Here is a 12,088-nt window from a genome sequence, read left to right on the forward strand (position 1 = left end):
CTAGTACCGCTAGTACCGCTAGTACCGCTAGTACCGCGACTATGGCCAGTGCTGCTACATGAGTTACTCAAAATGGTAGTAACACTGCTACTGTTACAAATATGGACAGCATGACCAGCTAAAACTAATGTGTTGCTAACACATTAACTAACACTGCAGCTACTTTTTTAGCTCAGTGTGTGTGTGTGTGTGTGTGTGTGTGTGTGTGTGTGTGTGTGTTGCGATGGTCATGTTATTTACATACATAGCTGCAGTGTGGTGCAAGCCCACACTTCTGTAAGAGCTAGCTGAAATAGACTAAAATAGACTTAAATAAACTAGTTCATGTTCATTTATCGTTTTTTTTTAACTGGTCAGATGCTATGGTGTTAAATATAAAGTAAAAACTAAGTAAAAATGTAATATATATATATATATACACATATGTTTACTTCTCATGAAAGAATTAGAATTAAAAATGTTCTGCATATACATTAATTATATTCCTGCTTACATTCAGTTAATTAAAACAATTGTTTACCACAAATTCATATTATTACTATATTTTATATGTGATGCATGTTCATGCGGTTAACAACACTACATCTGGAATGCTGAGCTCGCTGGTCCAGTTGACTGTGAGACTTTGGAGGCTTGGGTGGAGTGGACGGCGGCTGATGTCTCCTCTCCTTTTACTGCACTAGACATCCACGTATGCAAACCACACCGAGCGTCAGCATTGGTTGCAAACGGATAAATATTCAGTTCACCGAAAACACGAGCAAGTGTAATGTGATTCGTGTTAGTATTGATATTTCTATTGATGATCTATAATATGACGCTGTTTACACTTGGTTTTAAAATTGGGTTTTAGGCGACCTGATCACGAGTGGACAGCTCTAAAAACAAGTGTAAACGGCCGCCAAGATGCATCTGATCTGGTCGCCCCTTGAAGGTGGTCTTTGACTTATTTCACAACATGTCTTTTCTTGTATAAACGCTAACGCATCCTGATACGTCCCTGACAACAGAAAATACGTCATTAAAGCCGCATTTTGTTCCTCATCTCCAGTTGGTTCTCAAATCGCATTCCCTGGCTGTGTCCACGGCTCTAGCGATAGTCCCAAGGAATAGTCCCAGTCTGTTTAGTTTTATTTCTTCTTCTTCCTCTTCTTTTAATTCGCAGGCTAGACACAGGAGGTGAATCGCTGCCTCCAGGTAGTTAAAGACAACAACGCATTTGGTCTTTGCAGACAGAAATCATGCACACGTTTCTCTGCAAGAAGCGAGATGCGATCAGGTGATCACAGGTGTAAACAGCACCAATACTCTACTACTGTCACTACTTCTAATAGTAGTACTGTGGTCGCATCACCGTCACACTCACAGCAGTCACAGCACTTTGCACTCTGGTTATTTTCATATACTGACTCTGACATAATCATCTGACTGATATGTAACCTGTTCTCATATCTGCTCCTCACATATCATATCATATTGTGTATGAACACAGCAACAGTGTGCTGTAAACACAGGATTACTGTGATTATCAGTGTGTGTGATTGTACCTGTCAGGGATCGAGTGACAGCGCTCTCATACAGAGGGACACCCTCGCCTGCGTTATTGAATGCCTTCAGGGAAATCACATAGTGCGAGCTCGGCTCTGAGAGAGAGAGAGAGAGAGAGAGAGGAAGAGAGAGAGACAGGGTGGGAGAGAGAGACAGGGTGGGAGAGAGAGAGAGACAGGGAGGGAGGGAGAGAGAGAGAGAGAGAGAGAGGGAGGGAGAGAGAGGGAGATGGAGAGAGAGAGAGAGTGAGAGAGAGAGAGAGGGAGAGGAAGAGAGAGAGAGAGACATGGTGGGAGAGAGAGAGGGAGAGGAAGAGAGAGAGGAAGAGAGAGAGAGACAGGGTGGGAGAGAGAGAGAGACAGGGAGGGAGGGAGAGAGAGAGAGAGAGAGAGAGAGACAGGGTGGGAGAGAGAGAGAGACAGGGAGGGAGAGAGAGAGAGAGAGAGAGAGAGAGAGACAGGGTGGGAGAGAGAGAGAGAGACAGGGAGGGAGGGAGGGAGAGAGAGAGAGAGTGAGAGAGTGAGAGGGAGAGAGTGAGAGAGAAAGAGAGAGAGAGGGAGAGAGAGAGAGAGAGAAAGAGAGAGTGAGAGAGAGAGGGAGAGTGAGAGGGAGAGAGAAAGAGAGAGAGAGGGAGAGAGAGAGAGAGAGAAAGAGAGAGTGAGAGAGAGAGGGAGAGTGAGAGAGAGAGAGAGAGGGAGAGAGAGAGAGAGAGAAAGAGAGAGTGAGAGAGAGAGGGAGAGTGAGAGAGAGAGGGAGAGAGAGAGAGAGAGAAAGAGAGAGTGAGAGAGAGAGGGAGAGTGAGAGAGAGAGAGAGAGAGAGAGAGAGAGAGAGAGAGAGAGAGAGAGAGAGAGAGAGAGGGAGAGAGAGTTATTTTAAAGGACATTCAGCAAATACAACATAGTACATTATCATTCTAAGATGTCATTTTTTAGATGATTTTACTTTTTCCCCTTCTGGACACTCCAGCAACACATTTATTGAACTGTTAAAGAGGGGAAACATTTGTAAGAAAGGTCAAAGGTTAACTGAGTTATGTTTTGACTTTACTATGATAATCATTTCTCATATCAACAATCTTAAAACCTTATAATAAATCTTTTCGCAACACATCTGGAGTGTCTTTGTTTTGGCTGGCCACGCTTGTTACATAACGTTATGTAAGAAGTTCCGCTAAGGACGCTTGTTATTTAGTAACACGAGTTACGTTGTCACATTATCATTTTAACACAAACCACAATCTTTTTTCCCCCCGTAACCAAGCAGCCTAATCCAAACGGATTGTTTCACAGCGTTAACCATGTGGCATCGTGCGTTTCTGTAAACGTGATACGAGGCCGACATTATTTGCTTTCTTAGGCCCTGGATACACCGAGACGCGTCACTCGAACAGTGTCGCCTGCAAACTACGTTTTGCTGTGGTACGGCTCGTGCTTTTCTTACGGTTTTTAGACACGCATAAAAGTTATAATATTCTCAACTTTTCAGCTCCAGGCGCAAAGTTGCTTGCCAATGTCACATTTGGCCAAAGGCAACCAATCAAGGGCCGTCCTTCAATCAGAGGATCGGCGGTTCGATCCCCGGCTCCACTAGTCACATGTCGATGTGTCCTTGAGCAAGACACTTAACCCCAAAAATTGCTTCCGTAGCTGTGCCTACGATGTGATAGAATCTGAATTGTAAGTCGCTTTGGATAAAAGCGTCTGCTAAATGACATGTTGTGATAGTCCCATTGAGTGAGTGTTTTTCAAGCGGCAGCGCCTGTAGCGACGCGTCGTGGTGTGATCAGCCCCTTCTACGTTTATGCTCTTTGGTTTCCTGATTCAGCGACACACTTTTTAAATGTTAAAGTGAGGAAAAATTGAAAGAAAGGTCAAAGGTTAACCCAGTTTCATTTTGACTTTACTATGCTCATGATGGTCTTCATTTCTCTTATCAGCAATATTAAAAACATTTAACCCTCTGAACCCCAAGCAGTCACATTTCACTTGATCTTCACTGCAGTATCAAAGTCCTCCACCTCTATGGAAACTGCAGTCATGGCTAGAAGCAGTGACTCAAAAACGTCTTTTGTGCAATATAACACAGTTATATTATAAGTTTTATATATATATATAAGCTATAAGTTGAATGACTTTGATCATTTGTTTTATTATTATTAATTATTATTAATTATTAATGTTTTTTTTTTAAACGCAGGGTCTACATCAGGGGTCTCAAACTCATTTTCACTCCGGGCCACATCAGCATCATGGTCGCCCTCAAAGGGCCGGTTGTGTAAATGTAACTACTCCTAACATATTGTTAAATAACTGTCTCTGCATTTGATTATTGTTTATTCAAGTGTAAAAATATTGTACATGCAGTTATATAAATGTAAAAATATATTTCAGCACATTTCTGTTTCAACTTAAATCCTTTTAATTTAGGGTTAATAAACCCACATTACTCTATCAAAGATCAAACTATTAAAGAACATAACAAAGGCAAATATCAAACAAGTTATTACAATAACTTTGTTCAATGCTTAAAATCCTTTCAAGGGTGCGTTTGCACAATCCCACGTGAAGTATTTCATGTGTTGTAAAGACACGTTTAAAGTAGTCTTCAATGTACTCACAATACATTTCATGTCAAATATACAGTAACCAGGCAAAGAGCTGCTTCTGTGACTGTGTGTTTAAGTATATCATCATTTTGACTTTCAATCTCATAACTTCGACTTTCTATCTCATAATTTCGACTATGGGGATATTTTTATTATCAAGTCAAATTTAAAAAATATATATATATATTTTTTTTTTTTTACTTTTTTTTTTTTTGCTGGCGGATTCGCGGGCCACATAAAATGACGTGGCGGGCTGGGAGTTTGAGACCCCTGGTCTACGTGCTATATATATTGAATTATTTGCATTTACTACTGACAACCTCTCCTCTTCTCTCATCTCTGCTCTTTGCTCAGCAGCCTCAGTTTCACCAAATGTTCGTCACATGACTGTTGGTCTCAGGCGAATCAGCCATAGCTTCATAGTTGTGCTGAAGTGGTCAGAATTTGTGTCTTTCCAGAGGATTTTTGTTGAAGAAAACGGTTTATTTGGGCGAGATTTTAAATGAGAGATGGAGAATAAAAACTTTTTGATGAAATATCACAATTCTGAGCTTCGTTTTGGCTGCTTTTTCTGATGGAAGCATTTGCCACACATGATGTGTTCAACAACCGTCGGAAGGATGAAAATCGGACGTTTTTTACAGCTTCTGGCTGTGATAAACAGCATAGTTTTGGTGTTTAACGAAAACATACTTTTCAATACCGCCGATGGGTTTTTGGGGTTCAGAGGGTAAATATTTTTACAATAAATCTGTAGTATTTGCTGGTTAAAGATGCTGCATGTTCTCTCCATGTAGCGTCAAACCCCTCGCATCAGTTAAACAATCGTGCCCGCTCTGCTCCCCAGACGCCTCGCCGCATGAATTAATGATCGGCATGAATTATAAATGTCGTGTACATATGTGCGCTCGCTCCCGTGTGTGCATGCAACAAGGCGACGGTATTTTATTTTTCCATTACTCCACCATTATGAGACCTCAGACGGGAAATTTCATCTGCGTATGAAAATTCACCCTATTTGTTATTGTCTTCTTTGGCATGCAGATTGCTTGTTGTGGTCGCTGGGGAAGATTTTTTCTCTCGCTCGTCCCTTCACAATTAGATTTCCTCCTCAAGCTGCTTTCTTATTACATTTCTTTGAATTATTGATGGTAATTAAATGGGGATTTCATCATCACAATGAATTACTGGAACAGGGAGGCGCTGAGTCAATATTGACACTTTGTCTGCAGGAGCAGATGGCTTTATCGGGAAATATGAAATATTTGTTGTCGTTAAGTAGCCTACATTTTGAGAAGTGAATTCATGAAATCTTGTTTTATTTTAGTGCTGATGAGACAGTATGTAAGAAAAAAGTTTTCTACAGTGATGCAAATATATATCAGAGATTAATCTTCAGTTTATAACTTCCATATTTCCATCCCTGCTTGTTTCTGCAGGTGTCTGTGGCTGCTGTAAGCTCTTTCCTCATGTAAAAGTCAACGTTGATTTTTTTGTCATGTCACTTGCGTATTACAGTAACGGCTCATCTGTAGTTATTTTAACCCAAAGGACGACCTTTTACTAAACCTAACTAAGTATTTCTCAATCTTTTCCGAATCGTGAAATACTCACTCAAAGTATTTTTTTTCTAGAAAGTTTTGTTAAACCTAAACAAGTATCTCCATTTTTTACAAGTAGTTTTGTTGCCTTAGTTACTTCTATAATGTCTTGATGGAAAACTTTTTTGTCTGAGCGTTTTTCTCTTTTGATGGAGTTCCCCCTAGCTTAGCACACTGTTTCTGTTTCCTGCCCCATCACCTCCCACCCCGTCCTCACCCAGGTTTTCGATGGAGTAGTATCTCTGTTTGCTGTCGACTCGGACCGTCTCGGCATAGGGGCTTCCCACTCCGTAGCCAATGATGTAGCCTCGAACCAGGATGTTTGGGCTGAGGGGCGGAGTCCAGGACATGATGATGCTGTTGGGCAGCGGCCTGACATGCAAGGAGCTGGGCTGGTCAGGAACCTGACTCTCTGCAGAAACACACACAATGACGCGTCAGACCTCAGTGTCTAGTGCCGGCTGACCTCCAGCACCGGCAGCTCTGAAGCTCACCCTGTTGGCCACAGCCGTTGCAGGTACTTAGAGCAGCCGTGTCCTACAGATGCTAACCCTGTTAGCTGTGTATTAGGCCCTAATAAGCCCTGACACTTTGTGTTATTTCAGCATCAGATTGGATCAGATTAGTGAGCTCTCTTGTCCTCGGGGGGGAGACGCTTCATATCACTTCATTGAGTAATAATCCATTGAAACAAGATTTCCGTCTCCCTCTGCCCCGGCCTGGAAACACAGTTAGCATGGATGTGTTTGTTTTTTTATCATCTCAGCTGCTTCCTGCTGACCAGGACATCCTCCTCCTGAGATTCAGCCTGAGGTCCACCTTTCTAATTATCCAATCGTCTGTTTGATGGCTGGTTTTCTCTCTCTCGCTCTTCAGTCATTCATGTACCTTTTTCAGTATTTTAAGCACTCATGAATATAAATAATGCGTTATGACAATAATTATATTTATGAGTGCTTATAATTATACAGTGCTATAAGACAATTACAATGCATAATAAGAATGTTTATAACACATTATAGACATGGGCGTCGTAGAAACATCCTCTTTAATACCCTCTATTTAGCATTTATTATCAGTATACAAACATTTAAAGAAATTATTGAATAAAAATAAAAATGTAATATTATTACAACTGTGTTTACTCTATTGCTGTACAGCGGCCTCCACTTATGGTGCTGAGTTATTCTTATTTCAAATACAGTAATACAACACTTACTCCACTTGAAAATACATATATATTCATCAATTCTTCATGTTCTTTATGGGTTTTTTCACATCCTCAACAATTTCCAGGGATTTATTTTATGTTAAAAAGCCTACGCACCTAGGCGGTGTGGTCGTCATTTCCATTGTGAGAGGAGAGGGAGAAAGAGTTTCTGTTCTGTGTCTGTTTTCTATAGAAATTGAATTAATTTTTTTGTGGTTTTGAAAAGACACTGAAATTACTTTTTATGTAATTGCTTTGTTACTGTACTTATCAACTATTTATTAAATGTTTATAGCTCATGAATACCAAACAGGGTAGTTTAAGTAAAGTGTTTCCTGTTTTTTATGTCTCTCATTAGTTCTATCTTTTAATGATACAGAAATATATTACAGAATTGCAGCTTTTCTTTTTCATACTTTGTACAATCTTGTGAACTTTCCTCCCTCCTCCACTGCCCCCTTCTCCTCCCGACCTTCTCATCCCGCCTGCCCCCTCCTCCCTCCCCCCTCCCCTGAGGTGAATCTTCCCTCCATCTATCCATCTTAGGTGGTTAAATATTCATGTGTGTGTCGGGACAGTGGAAGTATTTACATGCTGTTGTACAGATCACTGCTTTCACACTCTCTTACGGTCTCTCTCCGTCTCTGTTCTTACCATCCAGATCATTCTCCGGCGTCTCAGCATTGAACCAGTCACTGGCCGGACCTGTTCCATTGGCTGTCATGGCTGCTACCTGGAAACTGTACTGACTGCCCTTATCTAGACCTGGAGAAAGAGAGAGAGAGAGAGAGAGAGAAAGAAAGAGCATGCTATTTAAACAGACATTTAGGTACCTTAAAGTGTCAACCTTGAAGATTTTCATCCACAGCTGTGACCGAGCTCTAGAATGTTGCGAGATGAAAGTTGCACAGTTGGAAGTTATTACAGGTGTCAAGGGTTCCTGCAGTGAACTCAGGCCTTGTCCATACGTACACGGGTCATTGTGTACATTTTTCCTCCTGCGTTCTAACTAAAATCCCATCCATGCTAGCACTCTGTTCCTCAGTATAGTGGAGGAGTAGCGTCAAATGTACATGTATGTGTAAACATGTAAAAAAGATCTGATAGCAGGTTATTTGACCAGGCCCGCCAAACATTCATGGCAAAGTTGCACAGCATGTTGCCTCAGTAGCGACGCGTCACAAAGGATATAACGGTGCACACGCTGACATTAAAAGACAAAAACTCCGAAGTTTTACAAAAGCTCAGTTTTCAGTGACCAAAAACGTTGTTTGGGTATGGATGAAAGCTCAAAACACATACAAACATTACATTTACAAAAATGTCTGTGTACGTGTGGACAAAGCATCAATAACACTGTTAGGTGACTGACAATTGGAGTACTTTAAGGCTTAGCTGTACATGAAACTCTTCGGGCTGTTTTATCACAAAATATGAACAACTGTGTTGGTAAAAGAAAAATAAAGTCAAAGGAACAAGCCTCTGGACATGAAAACTGCTGATTCTGGATCAGTCTCAGGTCAGGGCTGGCAAGTCCAAAGTCAGGACAGGCAAGTCCAAAGTCAGGAATAGCAAGTTTATTTAACTCATCTAAGGTAAGAAAATGTCTATAAGTATTCTTCATTTAAAGTGATATAGTGATGTCGAAAGGACATCAAAAGATACACGTGTGTTCTGGAATATAGTTCTAGAGTCACTAATTTACTCTATGAAGTAATCTATGGAATAATCTGTGTGTGTGTGTGTGTGTGTGTGTGTGTGTGTGTGTGTGTGTGTATGTCTTCCAGCCATCAATGGGCATAGAAACACCCTGAATAATCTGTTTTCCATCAGAACAACACACAACCATTGCGTATAGTTGTGGCTTATCATAACCCCCATACTATTTTTTCCCAACTGATGCTCATGTTAGTTCTTCACTGCAACTTGATTGGATGCTGTCTGATTTGTTCAAACAACATGGATCAGGGGAATTAAGTTTCTACTTGCTGAACCCACAAACATTGAGTTCTAGTGTTAGTGCTGAATTAACAAGCTTGAAGGCAAAAATACAAGTTTAATTGGATGTATTACATGTCTCCTCGGCTGCAATTTGTCATGTTATTTATTGAAATTCAGTTTGTTATTCTGAGACAGTAAAAAGCAGTGATTATTGCTGACAGCCAGGCTTGCAGCGGGCAGATCAGATTCAACACACACACATGGACATGCACACACACACACACACACACACACACACACACACACACACACACACACACACACACACACATACACACACACACACACACACACACACCTGCCACTGGGGAATGAGCTCCTGCGTAGATAGATGAAGATAACCATCAGTGGAAAATAATGAAAAGGGAGATCAGTTTCATTCAAATCCTGCAAACCTCAAATTGAAATAATAGCTGGTGGCAGTTTGAATGCTGATACACACACACACACACACACACACACACACACACACACACACACACACACACATGCAGATAGATTTAACCAGATTAAATGCAAATGCAGTTTTCTTCGAAAGAAGTAGAAGAAAAAACAACGCACTACTGATAAAAGCAAAAAAAGACAAAACAGACACAAGCTGACACAAGTCCTGTAAGGATCCATTCTAATAAATATAATATATACATATGTATATTTTTATTTTTATATTTCATATATATATATATATCCTCCAAAATAAACTAGATATTACATTTTATTATTGCATTATTATTTGATTGTAAAAAGAAATGCCTGCCTAGAGTGCATTGAATGCACCGCATTATGGCAGTCACACGTCACTTTCATTGATATAAAATGAAATGTATCGTGAGGTCAAGCTGAACAAAGAATAATTCAACAATTATGGTGATGTCAGAGGACTCGTCCGCAGAGAGAGAGACACCGGGCTCTAGCAGCAAGCGCTGCGTTACATCGTGTAAACAAAGCACGTATCCATCAGCCAAATGCTTGAGATCAGACTGGAGCCTCAAAAGATGGGTGAGTAGTACTTGCTGTCGTCTGGCGTCTATACTTTTCGAACAGAAACGATTTTGTGATATTTACTGGGAATGACATACATTATAGCCAACAGTTACTCGTTACTCGTTCATTGCAGGCTTTCAAAGCGAGCGACAAGAATACATAGGAACAAGTCGTCCAACAAAAGTTCAGCTCAAAACTGAAGCTGCACAATGCTGCGTCACTCGTAGCCAGTTAGGAGACAATGTCATCCACGAAATGCGTGTGATTTTGTTGAAAAATCACACAAACTGCTCGTTCTATTTTGTGTACAATTCATTTTTGAAATTGGCAAGTTTCAGAGAAATAAATTCCTACCGATTTTATCTATCTAACAGGTAGCGTTTCTATTTTTTGCATAAGTTGAACTTGTTATTTTAGTCCAGTTTTCCCAATTATGAACACAATTCTAAATACATCCCACCTGTGAACAGGAACCAGAAGTTGTTCGGTTCGATGGCCTCTTGGTCTCCACGGCGACCGGTCTTCCTGTACTTGATCTTGTAGGCAGAGATGATGCCATTCTGGGCGCTTCGCGGAGGCGGCTGCCATGACACCTTGATGCTCTGAAAGACAATGAGGACAGAAAACATTGAGCTGCCATCATCCTGCACATGGATTATAAAGCAATGGGCCCCCTACATGGGGCGGAAGACCCCTGAGTCGCTTTGATGTTGTTTTGTGTCTTAGACTGTTACTTTATGTCTCTTACTGGTCAATTTGTGTCTCTTTGTAGTTGTTGTCATTTTGCATCTCTTTTGTCATTTTATGTCTCTCTGTAGTTCTTTTGAGTGTCTTTGCAGTTATTTTGCATCCTTATGTGGTCATTTTGTATCTCTGTGTTGTTTTGTGTTTGTTTGTGGTCATTTAATATATGATATTTATATATATTTCAAGAGGTGTGGTGACTTTCGGAGAGCTTATGGTGATGGCTATCTGCTACAAATGCTGGGTCCTGAAGTCATAACTTAGAGTGAATTCTTCCCATCAACAAAAAGTTTGGTACACACATTATAGACATGCGGAGGGAAAGATAAGGAGAATTTCTGATTGTCCGTATAATTTTTGTCCTATTTCAATATGATACTACAAACAAAAAAGCAAGAAAGCGTGTCTATTTTCTGTGGTTAAACCCTCATCAATTGATCTTTGATCGGAGAAATAAAACAACTAACTGCCATGCATGCGCCCTATAGGGATTTCAAATGTAAGGGAACGCAGAGCTATGATGTGAATGCAGCTTATACAGCGTGATTGTGCTTTCATCACAGCAAGGTGTGAAAAGTGAGCGTGAATCTGACCAGCGATCAGCAGAGAGGCCCCTCTCATCGCCTGCCGCTGACCTGATGTCTGTGTCTTTCTGTTTACACTGACTCATTCTCGTAAAAGGCTGTTGTAGTTTGAGTTTCACTGCGTGTTTCTGAGGGTGTAAGTCACATATACTGTCTGTACGTGTATCTGTGTGTATTTGTTTGTTTGTGTGCGTGTGTGTGTTGCATGAATTTTAATTGGTTTATTTGCATGTTAACAACCCACCTCTGACACACACACACACACACAAACACACACACACACAGCAGATGCTTGCTTGGCCCCCAGTGTGCTCTGCTCTGTGAGGCAGCTGCCATCAACCATTCTGTTGATATACTCAGTATGACCCTGTACGTGTTTCCGTGTCTGTGCGTGTGTGTGTGCGTGTGTGTGTGTGTTAGGTGGACATTAATGAAGATTAATGAATTTGAAAAGTAGAAAAAAGATTCGATCCACCTATTTTTTTTGCCTCACCATGGATTGCCTCTTTTACAGCTCCTAATGCTAGTTGGCTACAACTGCCACCAATACAAATTACAACTTAATCGTGAGGTTGTAGGAAATTGTGAAATTCGGGGGACACAGTAACAAAATCAAGCAGCGTATTAGATCTAATAATCTTAGTCTTATCTAATCTCTAGTGTATGTTCTTGTCATGCTCCAAAATAGGTGGCCACTGTCAGAATTGCTGATCATGTGACGGCCACTATCCACAAATAACTTTTTCTACAGTACAATATCATTGTATATAAAAGGAACAGCTGTTGTCTAAGCATCACAAACACCCTGAA

General features: G+C 40.7%; 1 protein-coding gene across 1 annotated transcript in view; it reads right to left on the reverse strand.

Annotated features, from left to right (window-relative positions):
* dcc (DCC netrin 1 receptor) overlaps positions 1–12,088 on the reverse strand; it is a 233,678-nt gene that overhangs the window by 67,151 nt on the left and 154,439 nt on the right. Inside the window, exons 13-16 of the mRNA XM_076079935.1 lie at positions 10,411–10,552; positions 7,620–7,730; positions 5,973–6,167; positions 1,548–1,643 (exon numbers count right to left, since the gene is read on the reverse strand). Coding sequence (XP_075936050.1) covers positions 1,548–1,643; positions 5,973–6,167; positions 7,620–7,730; positions 10,411–10,552 — 544 coding nt within the window. The remainder of the gene's footprint in view (positions 1–1,547; positions 1,644–5,972; positions 6,168–7,619; positions 7,731–10,410; positions 10,553–12,088) is intronic.

The sequence above is a fragment of the Anarhichas minor genome, unplaced genomic scaffold (genome assembly GCF_050575085.1).
Source record: "Anarhichas minor isolate MPS153535 unplaced genomic scaffold, ASM5057508v1 ptg000073l, whole genome shotgun sequence".
NCBI lineage: Eukaryota > Metazoa > Chordata > Actinopteri > Perciformes > Anarhichadidae > Anarhichas > Anarhichas minor.